Source organism: Aricia agestis, chromosome Z (assembly GCF_905147365.1).
Source record: "Aricia agestis chromosome Z, ilAriAges1.1, whole genome shotgun sequence".
NCBI classification, from domain to species: Eukaryota; Metazoa; Arthropoda; class Insecta; order Lepidoptera; family Lycaenidae; genus Aricia; species Aricia agestis.
Window position 1 is genome coordinate 18567394 of NC_056428.1, and position 25429 is coordinate 18592822.

Here is a 25429-nt window from a genome sequence, read left to right on the forward strand (position 1 = left end):
AAACATTTTCGGTATGCAACGAATTTTTATAAACAAAATATGTCTGTGTACGCATTTCATAAAGTTACTCTACGGTAGAGCTGAGAATACAAACAACATCGAGGCTGCAGTGGATTGCAAATTTCCCTTTACATTTTGTCGCGGTCCGCTTAAATATTCGCATCGACATCCATAAGTAGAGATGTATAGCGGGCGACTACGTCGAGGCACGTCGAGGTAGAGTATGGACACCGCGACGAGACAGTTGCGGCGGTCGGACGCGACTCTCGACCCGACCACCACCATAAACATCATGGGCCCGACTCCACTCGCGCACTTTTTTTCCCCACCCCCACCATAGGGGGCGGCCCGACGCCGGGAGGAGGAGTTTCGCAGGAGAGGGGATGCACCGACCAATCGCGGAGCGTATCTCCTGATGGAATTTCGAGAGGGACAGAAAATTGATCACGCCATTGGTCGCCGGCGGGAAGCTCCGCCCGGGGGGCGGGGCCTAAATAGCCCAGTCCTACGGCGGGGGGGTTAGCGTGCGGGCGCGCGCTAGTCTGTGTCGAACGGCGATCGCGCGCGGTGTAAAATGCGGCGCGTCTCGCGCTAATGATGGCAGCGCGCTGCGCACTCGCGCGCACAACGACTGTGATAATTTAAACTTAACGTAGTAACTTTATATACCGTCCGTGACATTGACTATTGAGAGACAGTGAAGTGTGAAGCCGCCCAATGATCGTCCCAATGGCAGCGTACGCGCAGTTCGGCTACACGTACCCGCCCGCCTCGCAGGTTTGTACAACCCGACATACACACTAACAAACAAATAAACAAACAAACGAATCCACAAATAGCATTATCATATAAGCGCATCTGTAAAACTTATGAATCTTACGATGTAGAGCTTAAATGTAGAGCCATCTGTCTTTATAAACTTACGGACACAGAACTTACTTTAGAATTATATTTAAAATCTTAGCGTATCTAAACGATAAAAGGAAGATACAAACCTAAGAAACACTAGCAGTAAGTCAGTCAGTAAAAGTAAGCAAGATTCTATACCTAACTAGTGGCTATATAATTTTCTACAATGAGATGTTTAAATAAGAAGATACGGTTAAATTTTAATAAAACTGTGATAAAAGTTAATTATTAACTACATTAGAGCTTCAACCAACGTACAGTGACTAATTAATAATTAGCTGTGTTTTAAACAATGTACATAACATGTCCAGAATGAGCAGTTGAAATGTATTTATTAGGTAGAGATGCTTATTAATAGTTTGTTTATTGCACTAGTTATTTGTTATATTTACAATAATGTAAACTGTTAAGATCGTATCTAACTAGATAGTATTTGTGTAATGTATTACTAGTGATAACACAAGTATTTTTGTAAGTTATCGATAAAATACCTTAATAATATTAAAAGTAAATCCACAAGTAGATCGTTCTGCAACCCGTCGGCTGACGGTTTGTTGAGTTATTAAATGATATTAATTTATTTATGCTCTGATGATTACATGATTTAAAATAATTACAGATAGGCTTAGTATGTACTTTGATAAAACAAAATATCTTAAGTCTCAAAAAGGTCATCGACATGAAAATATTCTTCAAGAATTTGCAAACTTTGCCTTTGCAGTAAAACTAAATATATTACCTTATTATTAGCGGTTTGTAAACATTGTAAATTTGTATTATTGTAATATATAAAGTATTGTAATAATATATAGTATTTTGTTGTCTAAAATGTATCTATATTGTAATATAGATACATTTTAGACAACAAAATACTAGTAAACAAGGACGTATCAGTGTTAATTTTTAAATCGTAATATTGGAGATTAATTATTTTGACTTTATAGTCAAAATAATTAATCTCCAATATTACTTATCTGTCTTTAAATTAGGTCCATATCTCCCGTCACAAAAAAACATGTAGGTATTCTTTAAATCCTTTTTAAAAACATATCTTTAATTCCTTAAACATTTGAGGCCAAAATCATGATGTCATTGGACCAACATGAAGGCTTTAGTGCCGCGTCATGGCGCCGATAAGCCTTCGTAATGGAGGACCTATGTCCGCCGGAAGTATGCACCAATTGTTATACACTAACGAGCTTATTAAATCGCCTTATGACAGCTCTTGGATTAATTTTAATTGAAAATTATGTTTACGGCCTAGCTCAGCTGAGCTGTTATAGAATATACGAAAATAGAAGTAGGTACGTATAGTAAATTTATTTGTTATAGATTTAAATTAGTCATAAAAGGTTTCTTTATTGTATAGTATCGTCAAAAGTAATGATTACTGGATGTAAGCAAAATATCATTATTTTAGATATTAAAATCTTGTACTTGTTTATTATTATCTTTAGGCCTAAAATATACCTAGATGGTGTAAGTAACTAGTTGGTAAGCGCAAAGACATTATAAGAGTTGTAGATCAAATACATACTATCTCTTCCTTTAGTTTAAACACTGATGTTACCAAATGTGTGTGTGAGTGTGTGTTTTATGAGCTATTTGTTAATTTATACCCCCTTTTATTAAAGATCTATTTTAAATATGACAAAACTAAGTTGTATTAAAAATCTTTACCCGTTATATATTTTCATACAATATGCGTCAAGCGACGGTACATTCCTTTGGTGTTAATGTAACCTATCTATAATCACTCAATAATACAGCTGGTTAGCTATGTTAGCTGTCTCTCACAAACTTTGTAGCTTTAATAGAGCTACCTCCTATATTGTCAAGAATTATTTATATTTCATTCTAATTTTAAGTTTTAATTGAGTTACGTTTAATTTTTTACTATTTTTTTGTTTAATATTCTATTCAACAAGGACATCGTTTGTTATTTTTTGTTCGGAATAAAAGCATTGAGGATCACCTGGTGTGAAGTGGCTACTGTATTTTTGACAATAGCTTTTTTAGATGCCATAATGTTATCAATGATTCCATAAATTGTTACTTTTTTCTCATTTTTATCTTCAAAGTTTATTTGTTCTTATAAATAAAAATAGTAGTTTATTTAAAAATACCTAAAGACATGAACATTTTTTGCAAATCTGTATAAAAGTGATTTAAATTTGGTAAGTACCGGTAATATCCAAATATTGCATACAAAAGACTTAAACGGCATCTTGTCAGTTGTTTGTTATTAATATTAGTTCAACAATAATTTGCCACGTCTGCTATTAAGTTTGTTCGTAAAATAATATGGCTGTATGGCTCTACACTTTCGTTCAAAGTGATTAAACAATTAAAATAATCTTTACGCTTACTCTACATTTGAAATAACGCAATACCTATCTAATTTATTCATTATTTATTTTTCAATAAATAAATATCTAATAAGACATTATTTGAATAAAAATCGATTTTTGTTATAATCTCACAAAATACCTACATTAAATGATTAACGAATAACGTCTTACTACATTATAGGAGTCACTTTTTTAACCGACTTCCAAAAAGGAGGAGGTTATATGTTCGGATGTGGAGATTTTTTTTCATTTTTGTAAGGGCAAGCGCCTTAGCGTTATGAACTTATGGCTAACTCTTTCGGCGCTGTTTCCTTCAAAGTGAACTCTATACAGGAAACTATAATACACCACAATACACATTACACATCCTAATGTATTATTACATTTTGTTACAGAGGGATATGTATAGAGTTTCTAATAGATACATAGATAAATCATACAGTATATATTACTATACGCTTCACACCACGTCAGTCTGGCCCCGTGCTGAGTACACGAAGGACTTGTGTTACGGGTACTAGACAACGAAAATATATTTAATACTTTTATACTATACATATATTTAAGATTTTTATTATATGATACACATATTTAATACACATCTAATGACCCAGGAACTTTGAAAACTTTTTGGTCCTTCGGCGGGATTTAAACCCGCGACCGCCGGCTAGAGCTACCAACACCCACCAACTGAGCCACAGAGGTCGTCTCGTCTTGATTGTTTGTCTAATTCAGAGGTTCCCAAACTCATTTTGTCTACTGTCCACTTTGAGAAAAAATTATGTTTTAGCACCCCCCTTGTTTCAGTTTAAAATGCATGTAAAATAGATGAAATAAATCACACCCCAAGCCTCTACACAACGTCCCCATTTTTTTCTAGGTCCCACACCGCCCCCTTTAGACCTTCAGCGCCCACAAGGGGGCGTTATCGCCCACTTTGGGAAAGGCTGGTCTAATCTGTAGACATTTTCCCATTTTTGTTGTATGTGCATAGCCGTATCACGTATCTCTATGTTTAGATTAACCGAATCGATAGATAGTACATAGGCTAGTAAATTGTTTGGTAAATATCGTGGCAGCATGGCGGAGGTACAAAGACGGAGATAACAGTATCGCGCCCCCTCCGCGCGTTACTCTACACTAGTGTGAGCCCGTGAACGCTCTTGTATGTTACGAGCTTTTGCCCGCGGCTTCGCTCGCGTTAAGAAGTATTATTATATACAAACTTTCATCCCCTATTTGAATCCCTTAGGGTTAGAATTTATCAAAATCCTTTCTTAACGGATGCCTACGTCATAACATTTACCTGCATGCCAAATTTCAGCCCGATCCGTCCATTGGTTTAGGCTGTTGATATATCACTATGTCAATCAGTCAGTCAGTCAACTTTGAGTTTTTAACCGAAATTACAATACATATTTTCATAATGGAATTATGAAAATATGTATTGTAATTTCGGGATACCGTATATTTTTACTGATAAAAAATAGTCCGTGTGTCCGTCTGTTCGCTCTAGATATATTATTATATTTGAGCCAAATTTCGTCAACATTGATCCAGTAGTTTCAAAACAAAGGCATCGAATAGACGATGCAATTTTAGGGTTCCGTAGCCATGGCAAAAAATGGAACCCTTATAAATTTGTCATGTCTGTCCGTCCGTATGTCACAGCCACTTTTCTCAGAAACTATAAGAGCTACACTATTGAAACTTGGTAAGTAAATGTAGTATGTGAACAGCATTAAGGTTTTGATACAAAAATTGAAAAAAATAATTAAAATTTTATCTATGGATAGGTCTTCAAAAATAATATTTCTAACTTGAATAGTTTGCAATAGATAGAGCCTCTTCCAAAGTGATAAAATATGTGTGGGAACACATATTTTGGGGACACCCCCCCCCCACTAATTTGTAAAGTAAGTGATAAGTCTTAAAAAATATATGATGTACATTACTATAAACACTACCAACGAAAATTGGTTTGAACGAGATCTAGCAATTAATAGTTTTTTTATACGTCATAAATTATGGTAAACCTTCATTTAACTTTCATTAAATCAACTGAAATATAAAAATAAATCAAGAACCTCTTAATTTCATAAAAATAAACCTTATTGCTGCTGCGGAACCCTTTGATGTCCTCTGTGTATGACGATATTAAAACTAATAATAATAATATCTATGGTCGCTTCACACCACGTCAGTCTGGCCCCGTGCTAAGTACCTGAAGGTCTTGTGTTACGGCTACCAGCCGTAACACAAGACAACACCAGCTACAACGGAAATATATTTAATACTTTTATACTACATATATATTTAAGATTTTTATTATATTATGATACACATATTTAAATTTATTTCATACACATCCATGACCCAGGAACTTTAATTTTTTTGTTCCTTCGGCAGGATTCGAACCCGCGACCCCCGGCTTGAGCTACCAACAGCCCACCAACTGAGCCACAGAGGTCGTCAAATAATTATGTTTCAGAGTGTTTTACACCTATATCACATCTCTATGAGTTTCACGCCTCGAAACAATCAGAGAGGTTTTAAGAACACCATATAACATAGACAAAAAATGTAAAAATCATACAGACTCAATGCTAGAATGAAATATTTATTTCTCTATCGAGGTGTTATCAGACGAGGCATAGGTAAACTAGTTGGTCGAAATTATCAGCACTTTTGATGGCGATATGGTGACAGCCGGTGTCTTTGAAGACGATAACGACCGCCTATCGCAAACAAACGGCCTAAATATACTGATACATCCATCATCTACTTCAAAATTACTTGCAATACGTGTCTATGCAATTCACATAAACCATAAACGAGAAAGTGTCTATCTGTCTAACTTTTCACGCCTAAACTATTCAACCGCTTGGCGTGTAACTCGCTATTTTATTTATATCGGGGGCAAACGAGCAAACGGGTCACCTGATGGAAAGCAACTTTCGTCGCCCATGGACACTCGCAGAATCAGAAGAGCTGCAAGTGCGTTGCCGGCCTTTTAAGAGGGAATAGGGTAATAGGGGAGGGTAGGGAAGGGAATAGTTGAGGGTAGGGAAGGGAATAGGGTAGGGGTTAGGGAATTGGGCCTCCGGTAAACTCACTCACTCGGCGAAACACAGCGCAAGCGCTGTTTCACGCCGGTTTTCTGTGATTGTTTACAAGTGAAAAAAACTCGGCGAGGTGCGAGTCGGACTCGTACACGAAGAGTTCCGTACCATTATAGAGAAAAATTAGGGCAAAATTTGTTTTTTTTTTTGGAAGTTTCTTTTAATTTTTTATTTTATATTAATATTATTGTTAAATATTAAAGTAAACTTAAAATTAAGGATTTTGTGAAAAATTAAAGTACCTACCTATTGCTATTATTGATATAGAGCAAAAAGGCAAAAAAATCACGTTTGTTGTACCCACTGTTTGTTGTGTGGAACCCACCTTAAATATTAATTTTATTTTGTTTTTAGTATTTTTTGTTATAGCGGCAACGGATATACACAATCTGTGAAAATTTCAACTCTCTAGCTGTTACCATTCTTGAGTTACAGCCTGGTGACATACAGACGGACAGACGGACAGACAACGAAGTCTTAGTAATAGGGTTCCTTTGTTACCCTTTGGGTACGGAACCCTAAAAAGTAAGGTTTTCGCGTGTCATGCCAATTTCTTCACAACGAACTTGCGGGCAATATCTAGTTAGTAACATTTATACATACAATACCAATTTGTAATTAATTTAAGATTTTAATCGAGTATTTTCCTTTTACATTTTCAAAACAAAGTATTTTCAAAAGCAAAGCTGTTAAAACACAAACGTAAAGAGTAATATTCAGTTATAATATTTTAGGTGACTTTATGTCGTGCCCTACGCAAATATTGAGTCGTATCTTCGCCGGAGGGTCGTTGAAGGGCCCTAGCTGAATAAATTGGTCGACACCCTTAAGGGACCGAGTGTCAAAGTAACGAAAATCCTTTGAATTAAGTAATCATATCGTATCCACTACTCTCCTGGTAATATTGTTGATTAATATGTTTGCAAACGTTTTGAGGGTGTGGTAAAATGTTTTTCTTTGATATTTTATGTGGTTTTCAATTGTGTTTTGTAACATTTTCTGTAAGTTTTGTGATTTATTATTTAAAATGGTCTCAACAAGAACATATTTTCTACAGATATTGTTAATGTGTTCACTGTTTAAAATAACGCATTTGCAATCGCTTTCATCATTATCACCTCATGGCACTTCAGAATCCCTAAAAATATTACCATCATTATTTTGCAAGCCCTAAAAAATCTTTTCGAGTTTGGGAAACAAAGAAACAAAATGTCGGACGCATGATTTCCCAAGAGGGTTTATTTGCGAATTTGCGTCGTCCAGTTTCGCCGCGCAGCCGGCGGTCAGCACCATTATTTATTAACACTTTCTAATGCTTTTTTCTTGTTGTATTCTTTTTTACTTAGAGGTATTCATCATTTAAATTTAGTTTGTTATTATTTTTAGCAATATTCCGCGAAAATTTTGTTTTCGCGGAATATTGCTAAATATAATAACAAACTAAATTTAAACTATGGATTTCCGCAAAGTAACGCCTGATTCCATTAACTATGTATTCATCATTAGCAACCTGTATCCTATGTATTTAATACTTTAGTCTTACTGCCTATTTGCTGTAAGTACGTATAGAAAAAAATAAAAATATTGTTTTATCCCATATTTTTATCTCAGAAGAACCATCTTTTCCTATCTTAACTAGATTCAGGGTGACACCGTGCCTGCTAGCGTGGTAAAAGGTAAGTGAAACTTAATATTGCAGTTTTTATATTTCAAAGTTATTCAGAGTGTCCCAAAGCTGAAACGAACAATACGACAACGCCACTCAATTTAGGCGTCGAAAAGCGAGTTCGAAGTTAGGCGCAATTTGCTCGAGGCGAACTTTGTAACTTGAACTTCAATTGTCTGGGCTTCAATAAAAACATTACAACATCACTCACGCACCAATTTTCCGAGTGATTGGTCGCGAGCAATGGACCGGGTAATGCTCCGACGCGAATGCGCAGTAAACGTATTGCGGCGATTATAACTCCCGAGGAATGTACTCAGGGTACATGTCGAGCACCACCATTGTACTATTGATGCAACATTAACGCACCTTCGTTCCTCGTTCGATGCAGTTCGTTTCCTAACTACAAAATGGTCAATCAATTGCAAAACCAAAGTCAAACGCGATCTAAACATCGAGAGTTAGTGGTTTGTTCGACTTACATGAAAATATGATTTCGCTGTTTGTGTGCATCCGAATAGTAAAATTTGGGTATAGATGCAACCGGAACAGTGCAACCGACGCACAGAAAGAATTTTGACACATCATGTGAAAACGTAGATCTTTATCGAGCAGATAGCTCGCCCGGTTTATATTTGGCTTATGAATTATAAGGAAGACCTTAATTAAGTTATTAATGCAAATCGCACTTCACTCTGTAGGTACTTCGATCGTAATCGCTTTAGACATTTTTGTTCTACATGGAGGAATTTCTGAAGTTTTTACAACAAAATACACGTTGTAACATAAAAGGTCTTTACAATTTACAATTATCATAATTACAACACCTCCATTTCGGGCAAGGCTCAGGAATGTTTTTAAATATCTTCGTTAATTTGAGTGCTATCGTTTTATAATAATTAAATATATCGAATGTCCGTCTGTATCGATAAATTGCGAGACAGCACAAACCCATTATTCACAAGGGGAAGGACCTCACACTATCTCTACTTTTTTAACTGAAAAACTTACGTGCGCTGAATTATTTATGCTGACGACTGCCGATGGAAAATGCGATGCGGTTTTTATAATTTAATATTTATAAAGCTTATATTAGCCGGGGGTTCATTACAAACTTTTACACCGATAACGGATTAAAGCAAACTAAACCTTGACCAAGTAAAACTTGTTGCAGTAAGTGCTCCCATTGATTTGTTACTTAAGTAGAGATTTGCTAATTTTGTTAATAATATAGTATGTAGTAATATTTTTACGGCTCGATTTTTCACCAACTTAAAATGGAGGAGGTTCCAAGTTCGGCTGTGGATATTTTTGTGGATGATGATGATCATATTGATCAATAAAATATCTAGGCAACCCTAAAGTTCTCGATAAGATCACAGGTGGTACAACATTTTCCTAGTGCGCGTAATGTATGCTCCCCTGACCGGTTGAAACCGCGCCCGTTTTTTGCATCGATAAAATGTTGTGTTGTTAGTATAGAAAAAGGCTAGTCTAGTAATATAAAATAATATTATAATAATATGAACGCTAAGCTATTCCTTGTGTGAGGCGGACTGTGGGACCGTGCGAGTGATTTAATGTTACGGGTTATTTTTCATTACGTTTGGAGAAATATAAGGTATATTGTACTATTAAAGAAATTGATTCATAGACGCCAAAATCAATGTCAAAGAAAATTATAAATTATTGTGATTGCTCACACATACTGGGCTTAATACAGCTGTTCCGAGACTTCATAAAACATACCCACTCAATGCCAATCCCAGTTCAGCTCTGTCCACATAGGTGTAGGGTGTTCCATTAGATAATTTTATTAGTAGATTATTTATAATTTTAATGTGAAAATGTTATGTTTTGTCCTTGGCAGCGTATCGAGTTTAGTGCTTATGAAACTTTTAAAGCTTGGTTACGTCAAAAGACAGAACGCAGTTTCTTGGCCTCTATGCTTCAATGATGCATACGAGCATAAATAATACGTAACAAGCAGCCCCGGCCCAGTCTTAATTGCTATCCGGCCTAGTCGACTTATAACTACATTCTTTTAACAAATAAAAGTGAGTTATAATAATTAAGACGTAAACATACGTATATTAAAATTACTACTTTGCATTTTTTTAATAAGTTTGACGCAAGGGCTCGCCATTAGTCACGCCACTGTTTGTTTGTTTATTGTTTTTTTCTTCATCAACTCTGTGCCTACGTATAGGCGAGCGGAGAATTTAATTTGGCGCATTATCCACGCCCGAGCGCAATGTGTTGCCACTTTATACCGTTTTATCGTTAGCAGTCGTAAATAATTAATCGCGTTTATGCTTTCTCATAAGCTTGTTATTAAACGTGTTGATAATTTAAGATGGAACAAGATTTTGAAATTGGCGCTCCACGGCTGATTGACCGCGCTCGCTCGCCGCGCTCGCATTCCGCTCGCTCGCCATGTACGCACACGCCGCCGACTCGCGTATGAGTACGCAAGTGAGTTTTTACCGCTTCATATTAGTGATTACAATTTTATTATTCACTTTTATGTAATTGTATACACGTGTAATTGGCGTGTGTGGGAGCCAAGCATAAATATTAAACCTGGGTGCACGATAGTGCCTCCGCCAAGACGAGCTAAGCGAAGCGCAAGGGCACTATTGAACCCTTAATGTAACTTTGGTGTGGATAGTACCAGATAGTTAAAATTTTTAAGTTATAATGACATGAGTATAATTTTTAAATTTTGCGCAAAGTTTGAATATCGTAGCTATTATACCTACTTCAGATTTTATAGGTGCCCAAAAACCCATATATCTGTCACTGACTCACCGATCATCAAAATTGTTAGGGTACTTCCTGACGTCATAGAGAGCTGAAAGGTATGTAACATAATATTAGTACAGAAACAACGAAAAAATTATCAAACCCAACCTAACAAGTCTGTCATATCCCATCTCCTTGATATAGAGAGTCGATATTAGTATGAGAACTATGAGATGCCACCGTTTCTTGTGCTACGTACAAAATTAAAAATATGTAGTATTAAATACTTCTTGTGATAAATAAAATATAATCGGCCAACTGTGACTCGCAAAATGGTTGGCTTGGCCATTTTGTTATTCGTCATGCTATGGGCTTTGAACTTAATATTATATAACTTTTATGTTGTACTTAATAACTTTTATATTTACCGTAACAAAATGGTCAGACCACCGATTTTGACAAATGTGTAGAGTTTTTAGATTCTCCTCGTGCGGCTGACACATCAAGTATTTTACACGTACAAACTCATGTAAGGTTAGAAACTAGGCTCTAGATGTCGAGATCTCACTACAAACTTTTTGACACCACGAACAGTATGTTCTCGTCTTGGTAATATTTTTACATGAAAATATTTTTGGTGGGATACTTAATTTTTTAATACACTTTGACACTTATAAATGACTGGGACGCTGTAGGATAGTTTTTCATTCTTTGAATTTGAGACAATTGGTATTTTCAGTTTAAAAAAATCATAAATAATCACATATTTGATATTAAACGTCATGTACTTGTACTTGTGTATTACACATACTAGCTGTTGCCCGCGACTTCGTCCGCGTGGACTTCAGTTTATAGCGCGTGATGTCAACAAAATTGGTGTCAAAAGCTTTTATAAAAAAAACCCTGGTACCCCTTAATTAAAAACAGCTGTGCACTGTGCATATAATATTTCATTTTTTAAAATTAAACTTTATATTTTATATGCCAAATTTTAAAGCTTATTTAGCCCCCCAATTACACAACTTTACCCATAAACTATTTATCGTTTATAGGTTTAAGGTTACGTGACTGCATAAAGTACTGAGTTATATAATAACGTAAAAAAGAAATAACACTCGAAAAAAATCGAGATCCGAATGCATAATGATACCTCTTATAGAAAGACGTTTAGCAAGCGTCAGTGCGATGTAGGAGACGCACGGCGCTATCTATTATGAATTTTTGGAACTAACTTAATTTGAAGAAATTTAGACATTTTCACCCCCTTACACCCCTTTTTTCCAGTAAAAAAGTAGCCTATGTCCTTTCTCAGGCTTTAGACTATCTGTATACAAAATTTTATTACAATCGGTTCGGTAGTTTTGGCGTGAAAGCGAGACAGACAGAGATTTCGCATTTATAATATTAAGTATAGATTACACATTGTTACTAGAGATCGCAAAATTCGACCTCAAATAAAAAAAAAATAACTATAAGTTTCCAACGCTTTCCTATTGATATTCTATTGTCAAAATATTGACTTTATAATTTTTTATACATAATAGGGATGATAACAAGGTCAAAGATTAGCGAATTTAGTTAATAAAATAAAGAAATCACGGTAAAAAATAAGTGTTCTCAAAATTTCAGCTTGATAGCATTTGCATTTTTATTGTTATGCGCCTTCAAAGTTGGATATTCAAGTCGATTTTTTTTTCAATTAAATTTCTTAATATTTGTATACAATTCGATAATTTATGCAATTAAAAGCAACTTTTGTTATGAAACCACTTTCATAAACGCAATATTTAATATACCTGTCGAACAAAGTTGTCTCCCGATGCGTACAAACTACGAAAGACTGACGTCATACTTTCGTAGCACTTGTATGGAGCGTTTCGGGCAGGTCTTTTTTATGAGATATTTGAATTGTCATATCTTGGTGAATTTTTAAGCTATCAGAGTCATTCTTTCAACGATAGAAAAAAAGAAATATCTCTATTCTTTCAAAAAATAGAAATATTTTTTAAGTGACTTTCAATTACCGATAAGAAAAAAAAAATAGTCATCATGCCTATTCCCGAGACAGTCTCAGATTAATAAACTCAAATGATCGATCAGACTGGTCGTTTAATAATAATTATCTAACAGTATTTAAGATTCAATAAAAAAATATTTTCAATTTGACAATAGACTTCAACCATAAATAAAAGAGTACAATAATTCGTGTGTATAGGCTTGTCAATCAAAATCTCCTAGTGTGTGTGTGTTGTACTTAGTGTGTGTAATGTTTTATTTGTTAAAAAAAATGTATGATAAAAGCATAATTAAAAATAATATTATCTCGCTGCTCGATGCGCTCTAACACCATAATTATAAACTATAACTGTACAAAATTGCAATCACCTACGTTTCCGCATTTTTCGTCAAAAGGGATCCAAAGTTTTTCGCTTGCGTATTATAATAGTTACATAGATTTTTAACTATGTATTATCATAGATGAGTAGACTTAGACTTCCTATTAAAGCACTAAAAGTCTTTAGAAGTCTAACTTTAAAAAGATGCTAATATCCAAATCTCCTCAATCTGTCCTACAAAACTTGCCCGTGGTGTCAATTTTTGACACGGCCGGAGGCCATAACTGTAAAGGTGTTTATGAATAGGCAGATTGGGGAATTATGATAATTTGTTATATCAGATCGCCTCAGGCAATGTTTTATCACGTTTGTGCCAGCCGATCTGAGTCCTAATAGCCCTACCTGCTTACCGCTAGGACACCGGATGTTTTGCTTATACATGTTAATACTATTTTTTGCATTGCAAATTGCCTACAACATAATACGCCCTACACTTTGTCGTAGGCAATTTTTTTTCTAGAAGAAATTGTTTTTTTTTAATTTAATAATGGTCCCGGAGCGTTTTTCAATAACCTTTCTGTACAATTACGTCGCTGCCAATTACCTATTAATAATTTCTACTAACTGTGTTATTAACATACTTTTACGCTTGGCTTAATGCGAATCTTGCGAAATTAATCCACGATAGGGCTACCAACTTACAAAAACTTGTTGGACATTTACTTACTGAATTTGTTGATCTTTTATTTTCGGCTCTATAAAAATATTAGTAACAGTATACAACTCGTTGCCCACACCAAGACATAATGTTAGATCTACAAAATATCTAACATTGATCTGCTCAGTTCTGTGTTGCTGAAATCCCTCGAGCAATGTACAGCACCTGTCAAACGTATTACGCAATAGTGCGCCGGGAGTTCGGGTGAAATCGGGACTCATCGGGAATGATCGGTAATTGAATCCTCCTTTAAATATCTATTAATTGTTGCGGGTGATTGATATTTATCAGATCGCTCCGGGCGCTCGCCGATATGGGACGCATTAATACATTCATCGCAACCGGGAGTCCTGGTTATAGAGACTTCATTCGGCTAAATCACATTAGAATCAATGAATTTGATTGTCAGTAATAATAATAACAGCGATATATTAATAATGAAGAATAACAGCGAAAAAGCTGCAGTTAAATGTAGCAATATTAGGTAAAAGCTGGAGACGAAAAAGGATAATATTATAAATCTTCTTTATTTTCCTCTACCGAAAACATGTAAAGATGTCCAAAGAAATATAAAATAATATTTCCTATCCTGATAAACAAACGCAACATTAATACATACCTTGTAAATCGCAAAATATGGTGTCCCCATTCTCAAAACGGCGCGGCGTCAAAGCGCGCACGCGTTGCTGTAACCGGCGACGAATAACGATACACACATTATATTTTTATGTCAATTTTTATCACAATTCACAGTGTACAATGGTACAATCGCTATAAAAATATTCACTAACCTTTATTTTCAAATTAAAAGGCTAACCTTTTTTAAGTGGCTGACATTTCCGATCGGTCGCCGTCGAGAACGCGCGTTTAAAATGCAAAACGTTTGTTTATTTAAAACCTCGAAGTTCGATCTATCGTCGTTCGTCGCATTCGGCGATTAATTGAAATTTCAATTTTCGTAATTGATTTTTAATGTGTGTACGCATTATCAAAGATTTGGATTTAAAAAATTAACGTTTCTTTTTTATTGATTACAGCTTTTAGTATCACATCGTTCTTAAATAATAGCAGCCGGCAGCCCTCGTTCGTGTATGACCTATGAATTAAAGCGCATAGCGAAAGTGTCGCCACGTCGTGCCGTGTCAGAATCGCCACGCACCCGTCACGTCGCGCGTGACAAGCTCGCGTCACGACAATCGTTTGACATTTTAAGAGCCGCCATCTTGTAGATGCGTATCAATTTGCACACAAAATGGATACTTACTTACGATTTTTTTTATTCTATCCCAATAAGTTAAATGATTGAATATTACTAATATGCAAGTCAACTAGATATTAATACTTATTTAATTTAAGTAAATTAAAAATATGTTTTAATAAATAAAAAAAAATTAATTTACATTATATACTTAACTAGATGACGCACACAACTCCGTTGCGCCAAAATCGTTTATCGCGCGGGAACGGTAATTTTTTTTGGGATAAAAAGTATCCTTTGTCCTTCCCCAGGACTCCAAGTATCTCCATACCAAATTTCAGCAAAATCCGTTCAGCGGTTTGAGCGTGAAGAGGTAACAGACAGACAGACAGACACACTTTCGCATTTATAATATTAGTATGGAAGTATGGATAATAATAAGATATTGACTGTCATAAAATTAAAACAATAATTGACTCACTTCACCTTTCGAAACAAACAAAAACCAAATGGGTGTGAAAACTTCAAACATAAATAATATTTAAACGCGATTTTTTGTCCTTTTTTACAGTTCATCGTTAACTCGGCCCCGATGGCCTGCGGCTGTTGAATAGGCGCCAAAAAACCCGTGATGCCTTCCGCTTTCATATTTAAATGACAGTTTCACGCTGATAGTCGAGAGCGCCACACTTCCCATAGCGTGACATTTAAAAGCTCATTTAATTTGTTGATTTCAGTGCAAGTTGACACAAAGTGTTATAAACTTAAAGTGCTATCATTATTGTGAGGGCTTACCATTTTTGTAATTCTTAACCTCTACTTGGTTGGGTTTTAATATAAATACCAAATATAAAATAGGTAATCTCTATCCCACCAAAAAGATACCTGTTAAAATGGGGCCTAGTTCCTATCGGCTAATTTTTGGCCTGATCCATAATACTTCTAATTTGAACTTGGCACGTTAATTAAATACTATAATAAATATTCAAGCTGTTGATGAAGATGATTATGATCGATGAAGTGCATCTGAACTTGGAATTGGACTTCAACTCTTTTATTTAGGCCCAAAAATTAGCCGATAGAAACTAGGTCCTATTTTAACAGGTAAGTAAGTATGTTTTTGGTGGGAGTTCAATACTTTTTTTTCAAGAAATCATACTTATTTTTTTCTTTTTGTGCCACGCCCGATATAAACAATACTTTGGATAGATGGCGCTAGTGGTATTTGTTAAACTATAAATAGAATCCAAATTTTTAAATTAACGGTATTTATTTACTAAGATATAGAGTGTGCTTTATGCATGACAATATATTTTCATAACCCTCCCCCTCTCCTCCTCCCACCCTCCTCATCGTATTCTCCTTATACATCACTGGTGTCTGGTAGATTACCTAATACGTTCGTATATGAGCCGACTCACGCTTGACCGATCTCTTAAATTTTTTAATTTTCATTACAGACACAGGTCGTGTTTTATACGTAGATACATATAAAACACAACCTGTGTGCCAAATTTCATAACGCTAGGACAATAATTGGAAGTGGCCTAGAGATTTTGATTACCGGTCAGTGAGAGGTCAGTCAGAGTCAAAATTTGCTATATTTACAGGGACATATTTTAGGATCTACCTAAGCTATATCTATGAAATTTGGTAGACTGCGTAAGTATTAGTATATAATTTCGTAGGCATAATTTTATCTTTGCAATTGCAATAGTAATTGAGCTACAGGGGGTCAAAAGTGCATCGAAACTGTTCATGTAAATAGTGCACGGCATGCGCGCGGCCTGCTGGAACTAGGCATGCACACTTCTGACTGAGGTCTGCGACTTAAATAGAGTCAGCCAGTGGCTTTTAATTTTGTTTCGATCTAACAATTTTGATAATGTATAATCTGTATTATATCTGAAATCAATATTATTAAGCATCTAGTATCTACTGAATAAATTGTGCTTGTAATATAAATTGCAAAATACAGCAATTCACACGACAAAAAAGTACCAAAAAATTCAAGTAGTTGACAGGCTATTCGTCATTTACTTTTTTAAGCACCGGTTTTAGTCAGTGGCAAGAATTAACCTTGTCGTAATTTATAATGAAACTAAAATTAATCAATGTTTACATTATTATCGCGTCGGGTCGATAAAGACTGGTACGAAGTGGACGAAGGTCGAAAATACCCTAAGGCTTACCGGTACACTAATATGTATTATAATGGTCGTGAGATGGGAGGTGAAATTTAATAGAGTTATTATGAAGGTGCACCATGTTTAATCAATGAATGTAATCAGTACAAATATTACACTTTCACGCTTCATTTTTACGAAATCATCATAAAACTCAACTATGTTATCAGCAAATAATGTCAAAATAAACTCTCCGTAAATTCAACAGGTAATGGTTTTCGGGCTGTAATATAATATTATGTATCAGCAACAGTTTATTAAATTGACCCCCCTCCCCCTGCCCGCGCCATTACCACATCCCACCGGAAACGCTCTCAATAGGCGCTTTATCATCGCGCGTAAATAAACCACAAGCTATCTCCTCGTGTAATTTTCTGCCAAAATCAGTAATTGTTAATATTACGTTATTTGCGGTGGGGTCATTTAGGCCCGCCGCCCTGCCTGGGCCGACTCCCGTTCGTCAAACACTGCAAAACGAGAACCGCGGTCGGTCATTATAATGATTGGTCATCGATTTGGCCTGCGTGCTCCTCTTTATGAGCGGCGTTTAGCGGCCTCGCCCGCGGGCGGGCCTCGTCTATTGGCCTACCGTCACGATGCCTTATCTTATAATTTGGGAAAATTCGTATAATAACATCCGATAACGATCTAATTATTATAATGTCCTCTTTAACATATCCCGTCGCCGAAATCCGAGGGTCTTAACGCGTAATGGCTCGGATCGGCTCGCCTTAACTGTGCTTTTAAAATAAACACATTATTTTTAGTTACTTAAACCCGTTACGTTCGATAATGCTAATATTTAGATTGTACCGTTTTATTATTATGGGTATGGACTCTTTTATATATTATATATATTATTGTACCTTCGTAAGTTCGTAATTTAATCTAATGTATTAATTTAATCATGATGTAAATCTAAGGCTTTGATTTTCTAGATTGATTTTGGGACATTTTGGTGCTTTACCGGGTTAAAAACTAGTTAATCTTTCAAATTGAGTTTTTATAATTTTGAAACATTAACTTGTTTTTATCCCAGGTTTATTTGCAATAATAAAAGTATCAAAAAAAAGTATAAAAGTATAATTTTTTTCAAGTATTAAAACCACGACGTAATAGAAGGTGTAATAAAACTATTTTTTCCCAAACTCGCTAACCGTAAAAATGTTATATCTATTCCATGTTAGTTCTGAACTAAATATAATAACAGCTATCATAATTATTATTACAACAATGTTGTGATATCTCCTTACCTCATTTTTACATATTTCACATTATATTTGTAAAAATATTTAATATATTTTGTATACAACCATTTGTATGACATTTTCAATTCTGGAATTTTGCTTTCCCATTGTTTATAAATAAAATAAAATAAAATAAAATAGCCTTTATTGCTGCTTTTGTACAAAATTTTTACAATATTTAAATAACAAAATCCTATCACTAATGCTTAACTGTAATTATGTACTTACTAATTATTATCATCGGCAAATGGATGTTGGTTTGCAACAGCTTGTCTTTCAACAAAGGCCTCCTCTAAAGACTTCCAAGCATATCTATCTTGAGCAACTTGTAACCATAATGTTCCAGCTATTTTCTTAAAATCGTCCTCCCATCTTTTTATTTGTCTTCCTCTACTCCTTTTACTTCCTCTCGGATACCATTCTGTAATCATTTTAGTCCATTTTTCCTTATTTTCTCTAATCATATGTCCCGTCCATCTCCACTTTAACTGTCTGTACACGGTGAAAGCATTCTTAAATTTTGTTTTTCTTTTTAGATCCTGTATTCTTACTCTATCTCTTCTTTTCACTCCTAATATACTTCTCTCTATTCCATTTTGGCATATCTTTATCTTACTGTCCATTTGTTCCGTTAACGCCCATGTTTGGCATCCATATAAAAGACACGGCATTATGCCATTATGCATGTTTCATATAATTTCTTTTTCACTTTCATAGGCATTTCTTTATTTTTCATTATGTCTTTTAGCAACCAAAACCGTTTCCAAGTATTTGTTATTCTTCTGTTAATTTCTTTAGTCATACAGTTTTCGGGGGATATTAATTGACCTATATATATATATATATATATATATATATATATATATATATATATATATATATATATATATTCTATTTCTTTATTATTGACAGCTATAGGCTCTCTTTGGGATGAATTGGTCATAATTTTTGTTTTTGTTAAATTCATGGATAGGCCGGCCTTACTGTTATTCCCATTGTTAGCCGTAACTTTATCTAAATCGCAAGGAATTTTTCAGACTCAATAATTTTTCGCTATTTACTTTGTTTTTATTTACTTTGATAAATAGTATAACTGACCGTCAACAAAGAAACAAATACATAATCATTTCCCGGATAAGGGAGTTATTCGTCGAATAAAGCTTATATTCTGACTCAAGACCAACTGCTTTTTTCGCTATATCTATGGAATAAATCTTATCTGTCTGTTTATCTCAGGTTTGAAAAATCGGCCCTAAGTCATAATAATATTGTCTGTTCTTGGCCTTAATTTGTAAGAAAATATCTTTAGTGGGATTTAACATCCCATTTAATAACATGTCCAAATTGACTCTACGAAATATTTTTAACTTTTTTCAGAGCAACTTGAAGACTCGAGTAAGCTGAGAAAATAAAGCATCAATTTAAATGATAACGTTTTTGAGCGATAAAAAATTCAGACAAACAACTCACTTAAATCAGAAAAGGCCAAAACTAAACTGCAGATACTTATCACCTGTCAAGCGCGTCTGGCCCAATGAAAGGGTACGGTGGGCACCTCTAACAGACTAAACTACCTAAGTAGTAAACAATTCGCGTGTACGTCTAATCCTTTTGACCTTGCACGCGATCCGCAGCCGAAGTCCGAGGACCGTCTCGACATGCGAGCCTCACCCGAACATTTAGAACGTGATCCCAACGATGATATTATAATCGATGGTGATTTCGGAAAGGTCGATGACCCTCGGATTTCACAAAAATACTGCTAAATCCGCGTGCCTTCAAAATCAATTATCGATAGAGTGATGAGAACCGTTCGGAATCCTAAAACTATTCGGGCGTAATATTTAATGATGAGTGAAGGATGGCCCGCGCCGGGGGGCGGCGGGAGCGGCGGGGCTATGACGGCCTGTTGTCCGGTCGCGATCAAATATTGATGGCAGCAGCCATTACCGTACTAGACGCATACTAAATGAGCGACCGCCCCATTTCAGAATTCAGATTATACCGAAATCCAATAGTTGGACGTTTTGTGCCTCTCGCTATTTCGATGGAGACTTTGCGCAAACAAACTCGGTATATTTGCACTCATTTGGAGTACTCAGTTTGCATATTTTATGTTAGGACTAGAACGGACTAGGCATACCTAGTACAAATAAAAATGTAACATACCAGTTTATACCATAAACGTAGTTATGAGGTCTCTATTTTTATATGCCGAATGATAAGTATCTGTGCAAACTTAGTTACAACTTACGACACCATCTTTGGTTGTTTCAAAGTAATCCATAACTTTGGAGCTACCAACTCTAAAGCAAATAGACAAATTTTGAAAACTAAAGTACTCCATTGGTGGCCATTATGGTAGGTAATTTGCCCTTTAGGAAAATAAAAAAGAGGCCAATAGCTAAGCGTTTAACAATATATAACAGTCATTGCATTAATCAGCAAACACATTAAAACTCTTTGATGATAGCGATCGATGTAAGATAAGATTTGAAATAATTAAACAAGTGTGTTAAAATATGTTAAAAGATAATGCACTCATTTAATTGATAATTCTTTGTGTTGTTGCTCCGATCGCAATATTACTGCTAGTAACATGGAACAGGAAAAAGGACATGATCTTTGCCAGATTAAAACAATACGAGCATAATGTTGCCAAATCTCAACTGACACTATTGCCACTTGTTGTTGACTTCTGCTAAATACAAAATTACTTACATGCAATTTTCCGAAAACTAGCAACTTCTCGAAAAAACCATTCTAATAATAGAAATACAAAATCGTGTTCGTATTTCTGTTATCTTGACGCGTAAATGAACCAGTTTTTATAAATTTCAGCACAAGAATTCGAAAAAATGGATAGTATTATCCCGAAATAATGGGCCAAGTACGAGTCAGACTCGCGCACGAAGGGTTCCGTACCATTATAGCATAATAAAGCAAAATTAGGCCAATATTGTGTTTTTTGTATGGGCCCTTAATTTTTTGTTTTATTTTAATATTATTATTGAATATTATAGTAATAACTAAGTACTTACTTTATAGTATAGAGCAAAAAAGGCCAAAAAATCATGTTTGTTGTATGGGAATCCCTCTTAAATATTAATTTTATTTTGTTTTTAGCAAGTATTTGTTGTTATAGTGGCAACATATATAGGTATATACATAATCTCTGAAAATTTCAACTCTCTAGCCGTTCTTGAGTTACAGCCTGGAGACACACAGACAGACATTGATGTCCTGAGTGATAAATAGGGTCCCGTTTTTACCCTTTGGGTACGGAACCCTAAAGAATGGATAGTATTTTCCCGAAAACATGGACGATTATTACACGCAGCTCGATAAACTTTTGACTTTGAATAAACTATTAATATATAATAGAATAACAACTAATTTGTCGTGTAAAAACATGTTATCAGTTAAAAATTATCAACAATCCGCATGTGAGTCGTGCACGACATCGCGCGGTCGATACTCCACCAGCCCCGCCAATACTCCCCCCTCTCTTTGCAGAGCACTCTTCATTTGACAGATTGGACTGCATAAAGCCTTTTTATTTAATTTGAGAACCCCAAAGTGTTTGCTCTGTCTCCGAGTAGTTTTTATTAGGAGTTTGTTTGATAAGTCGCAAATGGCTCTTTGATTGTATTGACCTTCTGATATTGATACTTGCTGGTGAGTTGAGTTGGTGATACTGTTGTATTGGTGATACTTTCTTAGTGGTTTTGCAGTTAGCAAGAAGTAAGATGAAATTAATTGTTAACTACACTTAAACTCCTTTTTGATATTGGCTGTTTGTTTTATTCTGAGGTATTCTACATAAAAGATAAGTAGAGTAACAAGAAGTTACTTTGGCACCTTCACATGCTTGTATTGCGTTAAGAATTTGTTTGATCGAATGTACCAACAACAATGAACTGAAACAGTATTGATTTTAGATAAACATAGCGCTCTGATTGGTCATGCGATTTGAAAAGTTATTATCACTATCTATGGTGCGATGGCGTCCACTAACTGGCATGGCGATTAGCACGATAATTGCGTTGTCGCACGCTAGCACAATACCCATGTAAACACTGCATACGCCACATTAGTTATGTAGCACTCTAGACAAATTGTGGTTACAGTTTGTCGTATACTATGTCTGAAGCTGTTGACTGCACTTCAATTGATTTTTAATAAAAACCAAAACAACTAAAATACACGACTTATTTAAATGTAACGTATAAAAGTGACTTTTCAATGGATAGCTGTAATGTGATTTGTGAACACGCCAATAAACTTCGTTTCATTGGAATCTATACAGATTACAGGGTGTAACAAAACTATGTGATAAATGATAATACTTTGGAGCGTGTACAATGTACATGTTGCTTGTAGAGAATTTACTGTGAAATTTGAAGCGCTGAAAGACCAAATTTTTGTATGGCCGCGGCGTCACGAGTTTCCCCATACAACTGGACGCTAGGCGCTTGCCCCAGCGGCCAGTATAAAAGTGAAAAAAATGGTCTTTCAGCGCTCCTACTTTCACAGTGAACTCTCTACACGGAAAACATACACACCCTTAAGTATTATCACTTAGTTTTATTACACCCTGTATAATCTAATTAGTGATCTAATGATTACAACACAATGCTATTACTAATTACAATAAACCGAGTATGGCTCCTAAACGGATAAACCGATTTTAATCATGCCTCGTACTTACTTAATTTTTGACCGACTTCCAAAAAGGAGGAGGTTACATTATGTTCGTCTATTTTTTAACGTTCAATTCTTAATAAATCATAAATGAACTGTCTTGTTATCACAGTATGATAACGGGCCAAAAGTCTGATTTATTATGTGATGTTAATGCAGGTACTCATTTTTTTAGTTCCCTTGGAAAATAATATATGAACAGAGTTTTGATAATTTTCTTACAACAATAAAATTCATGTTAAATAAATAAAACTAATATTTAATATTTATGTTTCCTTATCCGAAAATACGACCTTAATTATTTGAACAACATTAAATAAAAAATAATTAAGCTCTTATTAAAGTGTTAAGGTGGTCTCGAGTTGAGATAAATATTGTTTATTGAATGTAAAATATATTATAATAATATAAACAAAAACAATTTAACAAATTCCTCGTAAGTCGTATCACAATATAATAATAATTGTGTGAAACAATTTTTGATTTTTAAAATAAATTCGTAACAAAAACTCACGTTATGATGTTCGCGTACAATTTATTAGGGTTTGTTCTCATTATGTTATTATATTAATGATAATGTCATTAAATGAACTCCTTCAGCTTTAAATAATATATAAATTATAATATGAATTAGGTCGAACACAATATGGTCACTCGTAACCAAAGGGTTATACGTGGGAGAGCCATGCTTCGGCACGAATAGGCCGGCTCGACCGGAGAAATACCACATTCTCACAGAAAACCGGCGTGAAACAGCGCTTGCGCTGTGTTTCGCCGAGTGAGTGAGTTTACCGGAGGCCCAATCCCCTACCCTATTCCCTTTCCTACCCTCCCCTATTCCCTTCCCTTCCCATCCCTACTCTCCCCTATTACCCTATTCCCTCTTCAAAGGCCGGCAACGCATCTGCAGCTCTTCTGATGCTGCGAGTGTCCATAGGCGACGGAAGTTGCTTTCCATCAGGTGACCGTTTGCACGTTCGCCCCCTTATTTCATAAAAAAAAAGGTAAAGATGGTGAAGATCCTTTTTTCAGCAAAAGTATTTTAGTAAGTTTTGGTAGTTCTTTAATGTAAGATAAAATTACATTAAAATAACTAATCGTGTTATGTAAGATGCCTAGAAATGTGTCTATCTGTCTACAAAATATAAATTAATAATTATCTCATCCAAACCGCTGAATCCTTTTTAATGGTGTTTGGACGTATGGAGAATGGAGATACTTCGAAAGCATAATAAAGTGTATCAATAATTATGAAAAAATATCTATACATCTATACACATATAAATAAAATTGGAGTGTCTGTTTGTAATATTGAAACAACCATTTTTTACTACATGCATATTATGAATATTTAGACGGTACATACACCGAAATAACATTTTCTTGGATTTTTGTCTGTCTGTCTGTCTGTTTGTTCCGGCTAATCTACGAAATGGCTGATCCGATTTTAACGAAACTTTTATTGGCAGATAGCTGATGTAATAAGGAGTAACTTAGGTTACTTTTTAACCGACTTCCAAAAAGGAGGAGGATATTTTTTACTTTTTATGTTTTACCTATGTATTTTACTCCGCCGTTTGTGGACCCATTTTCAAAATATTTTGTTGTTGCATAAGATATGGTCCAAATTAGATACCATATTTATAAAAGTGGTGTTCTGATGATGCAACCCATAAGAAATCGAGGGAACTACTTGAAATTTATATGGAAACATATCGTGATTTTCACTTTTTGTAAAGGATTTCAAGCTTAAACTACCAAAAAATAAGAAATTTGCACTGAAGTTTACCCTGGTTCCGAAGGTGCTGTACAGAACTCTTGAATCCTTATAGATATATATTATTACTAGATGTCCCGCGCGGCTTCGCCCGCGTAAATTAGAAATTTTACAGAATCCGTAGGTACATTTTCCCATAAAAAATATTTCCCCCGTTTTTCCCACATTTTCCTGAGTTTCTTCTGTCGTATTAGTCTTAGAGTAATAATATAATATAACCTTCTCGATAAATGATGAGTCTTACTCGATAAATGATCTATCTAACACTGAGATAAGTTTTTAAATCGGACCTGTAGTTTCTGAGATTGACGCGTTCAAGCAAACATACTCTTCAGGTTTATAATATTAGGTAGATACTTATAGATTTTTTTTAATTATCGCTTGACAAACTCGAGTCTCGATCTAAAAGACTATGAAATGGTATAATATGGTAGTGATGATGATGATGATGATGATGAAGAATGTAATTT

The 25429-nt window shown here is 35.0% G+C and overlaps 1 protein-coding gene and 1 non-coding gene across 3 annotated transcripts in view; one reads left to right on the top strand and one right to left on the bottom strand.

Annotated features, from left to right (window-relative positions):
• The window catches only part of LOC121738848 (homeobox protein caupolican), a 143798-nt gene that overhangs the window by 66802 nt on the left and 51567 nt on the right, over positions 1 to 25429 (top strand). Inside the window, exon 1 of one of the 2 annotated variants that reach the window (XM_042131102.1) lies at positions 556 to 777. The exons of the other annotated variant lie outside the window; for it this stretch is intronic. Coding sequence (XP_041987036.1) covers positions 718 to 777 — 60 coding nt within the window. The 5' untranslated portion in view covers positions 556 to 717. Of the gene's footprint in view, positions 1 to 555; positions 778 to 25429 lie in introns of those variants that run through there. 2 annotated transcript variants of the gene reach the window in all.
• LOC121739546 lies at positions 1815 to 1944 on the bottom strand. The gene has a single exon (XR_006037468.1). It is a non-coding gene; the product is annotated as a small nucleolar RNA SNORA69 (small nucleolar RNA).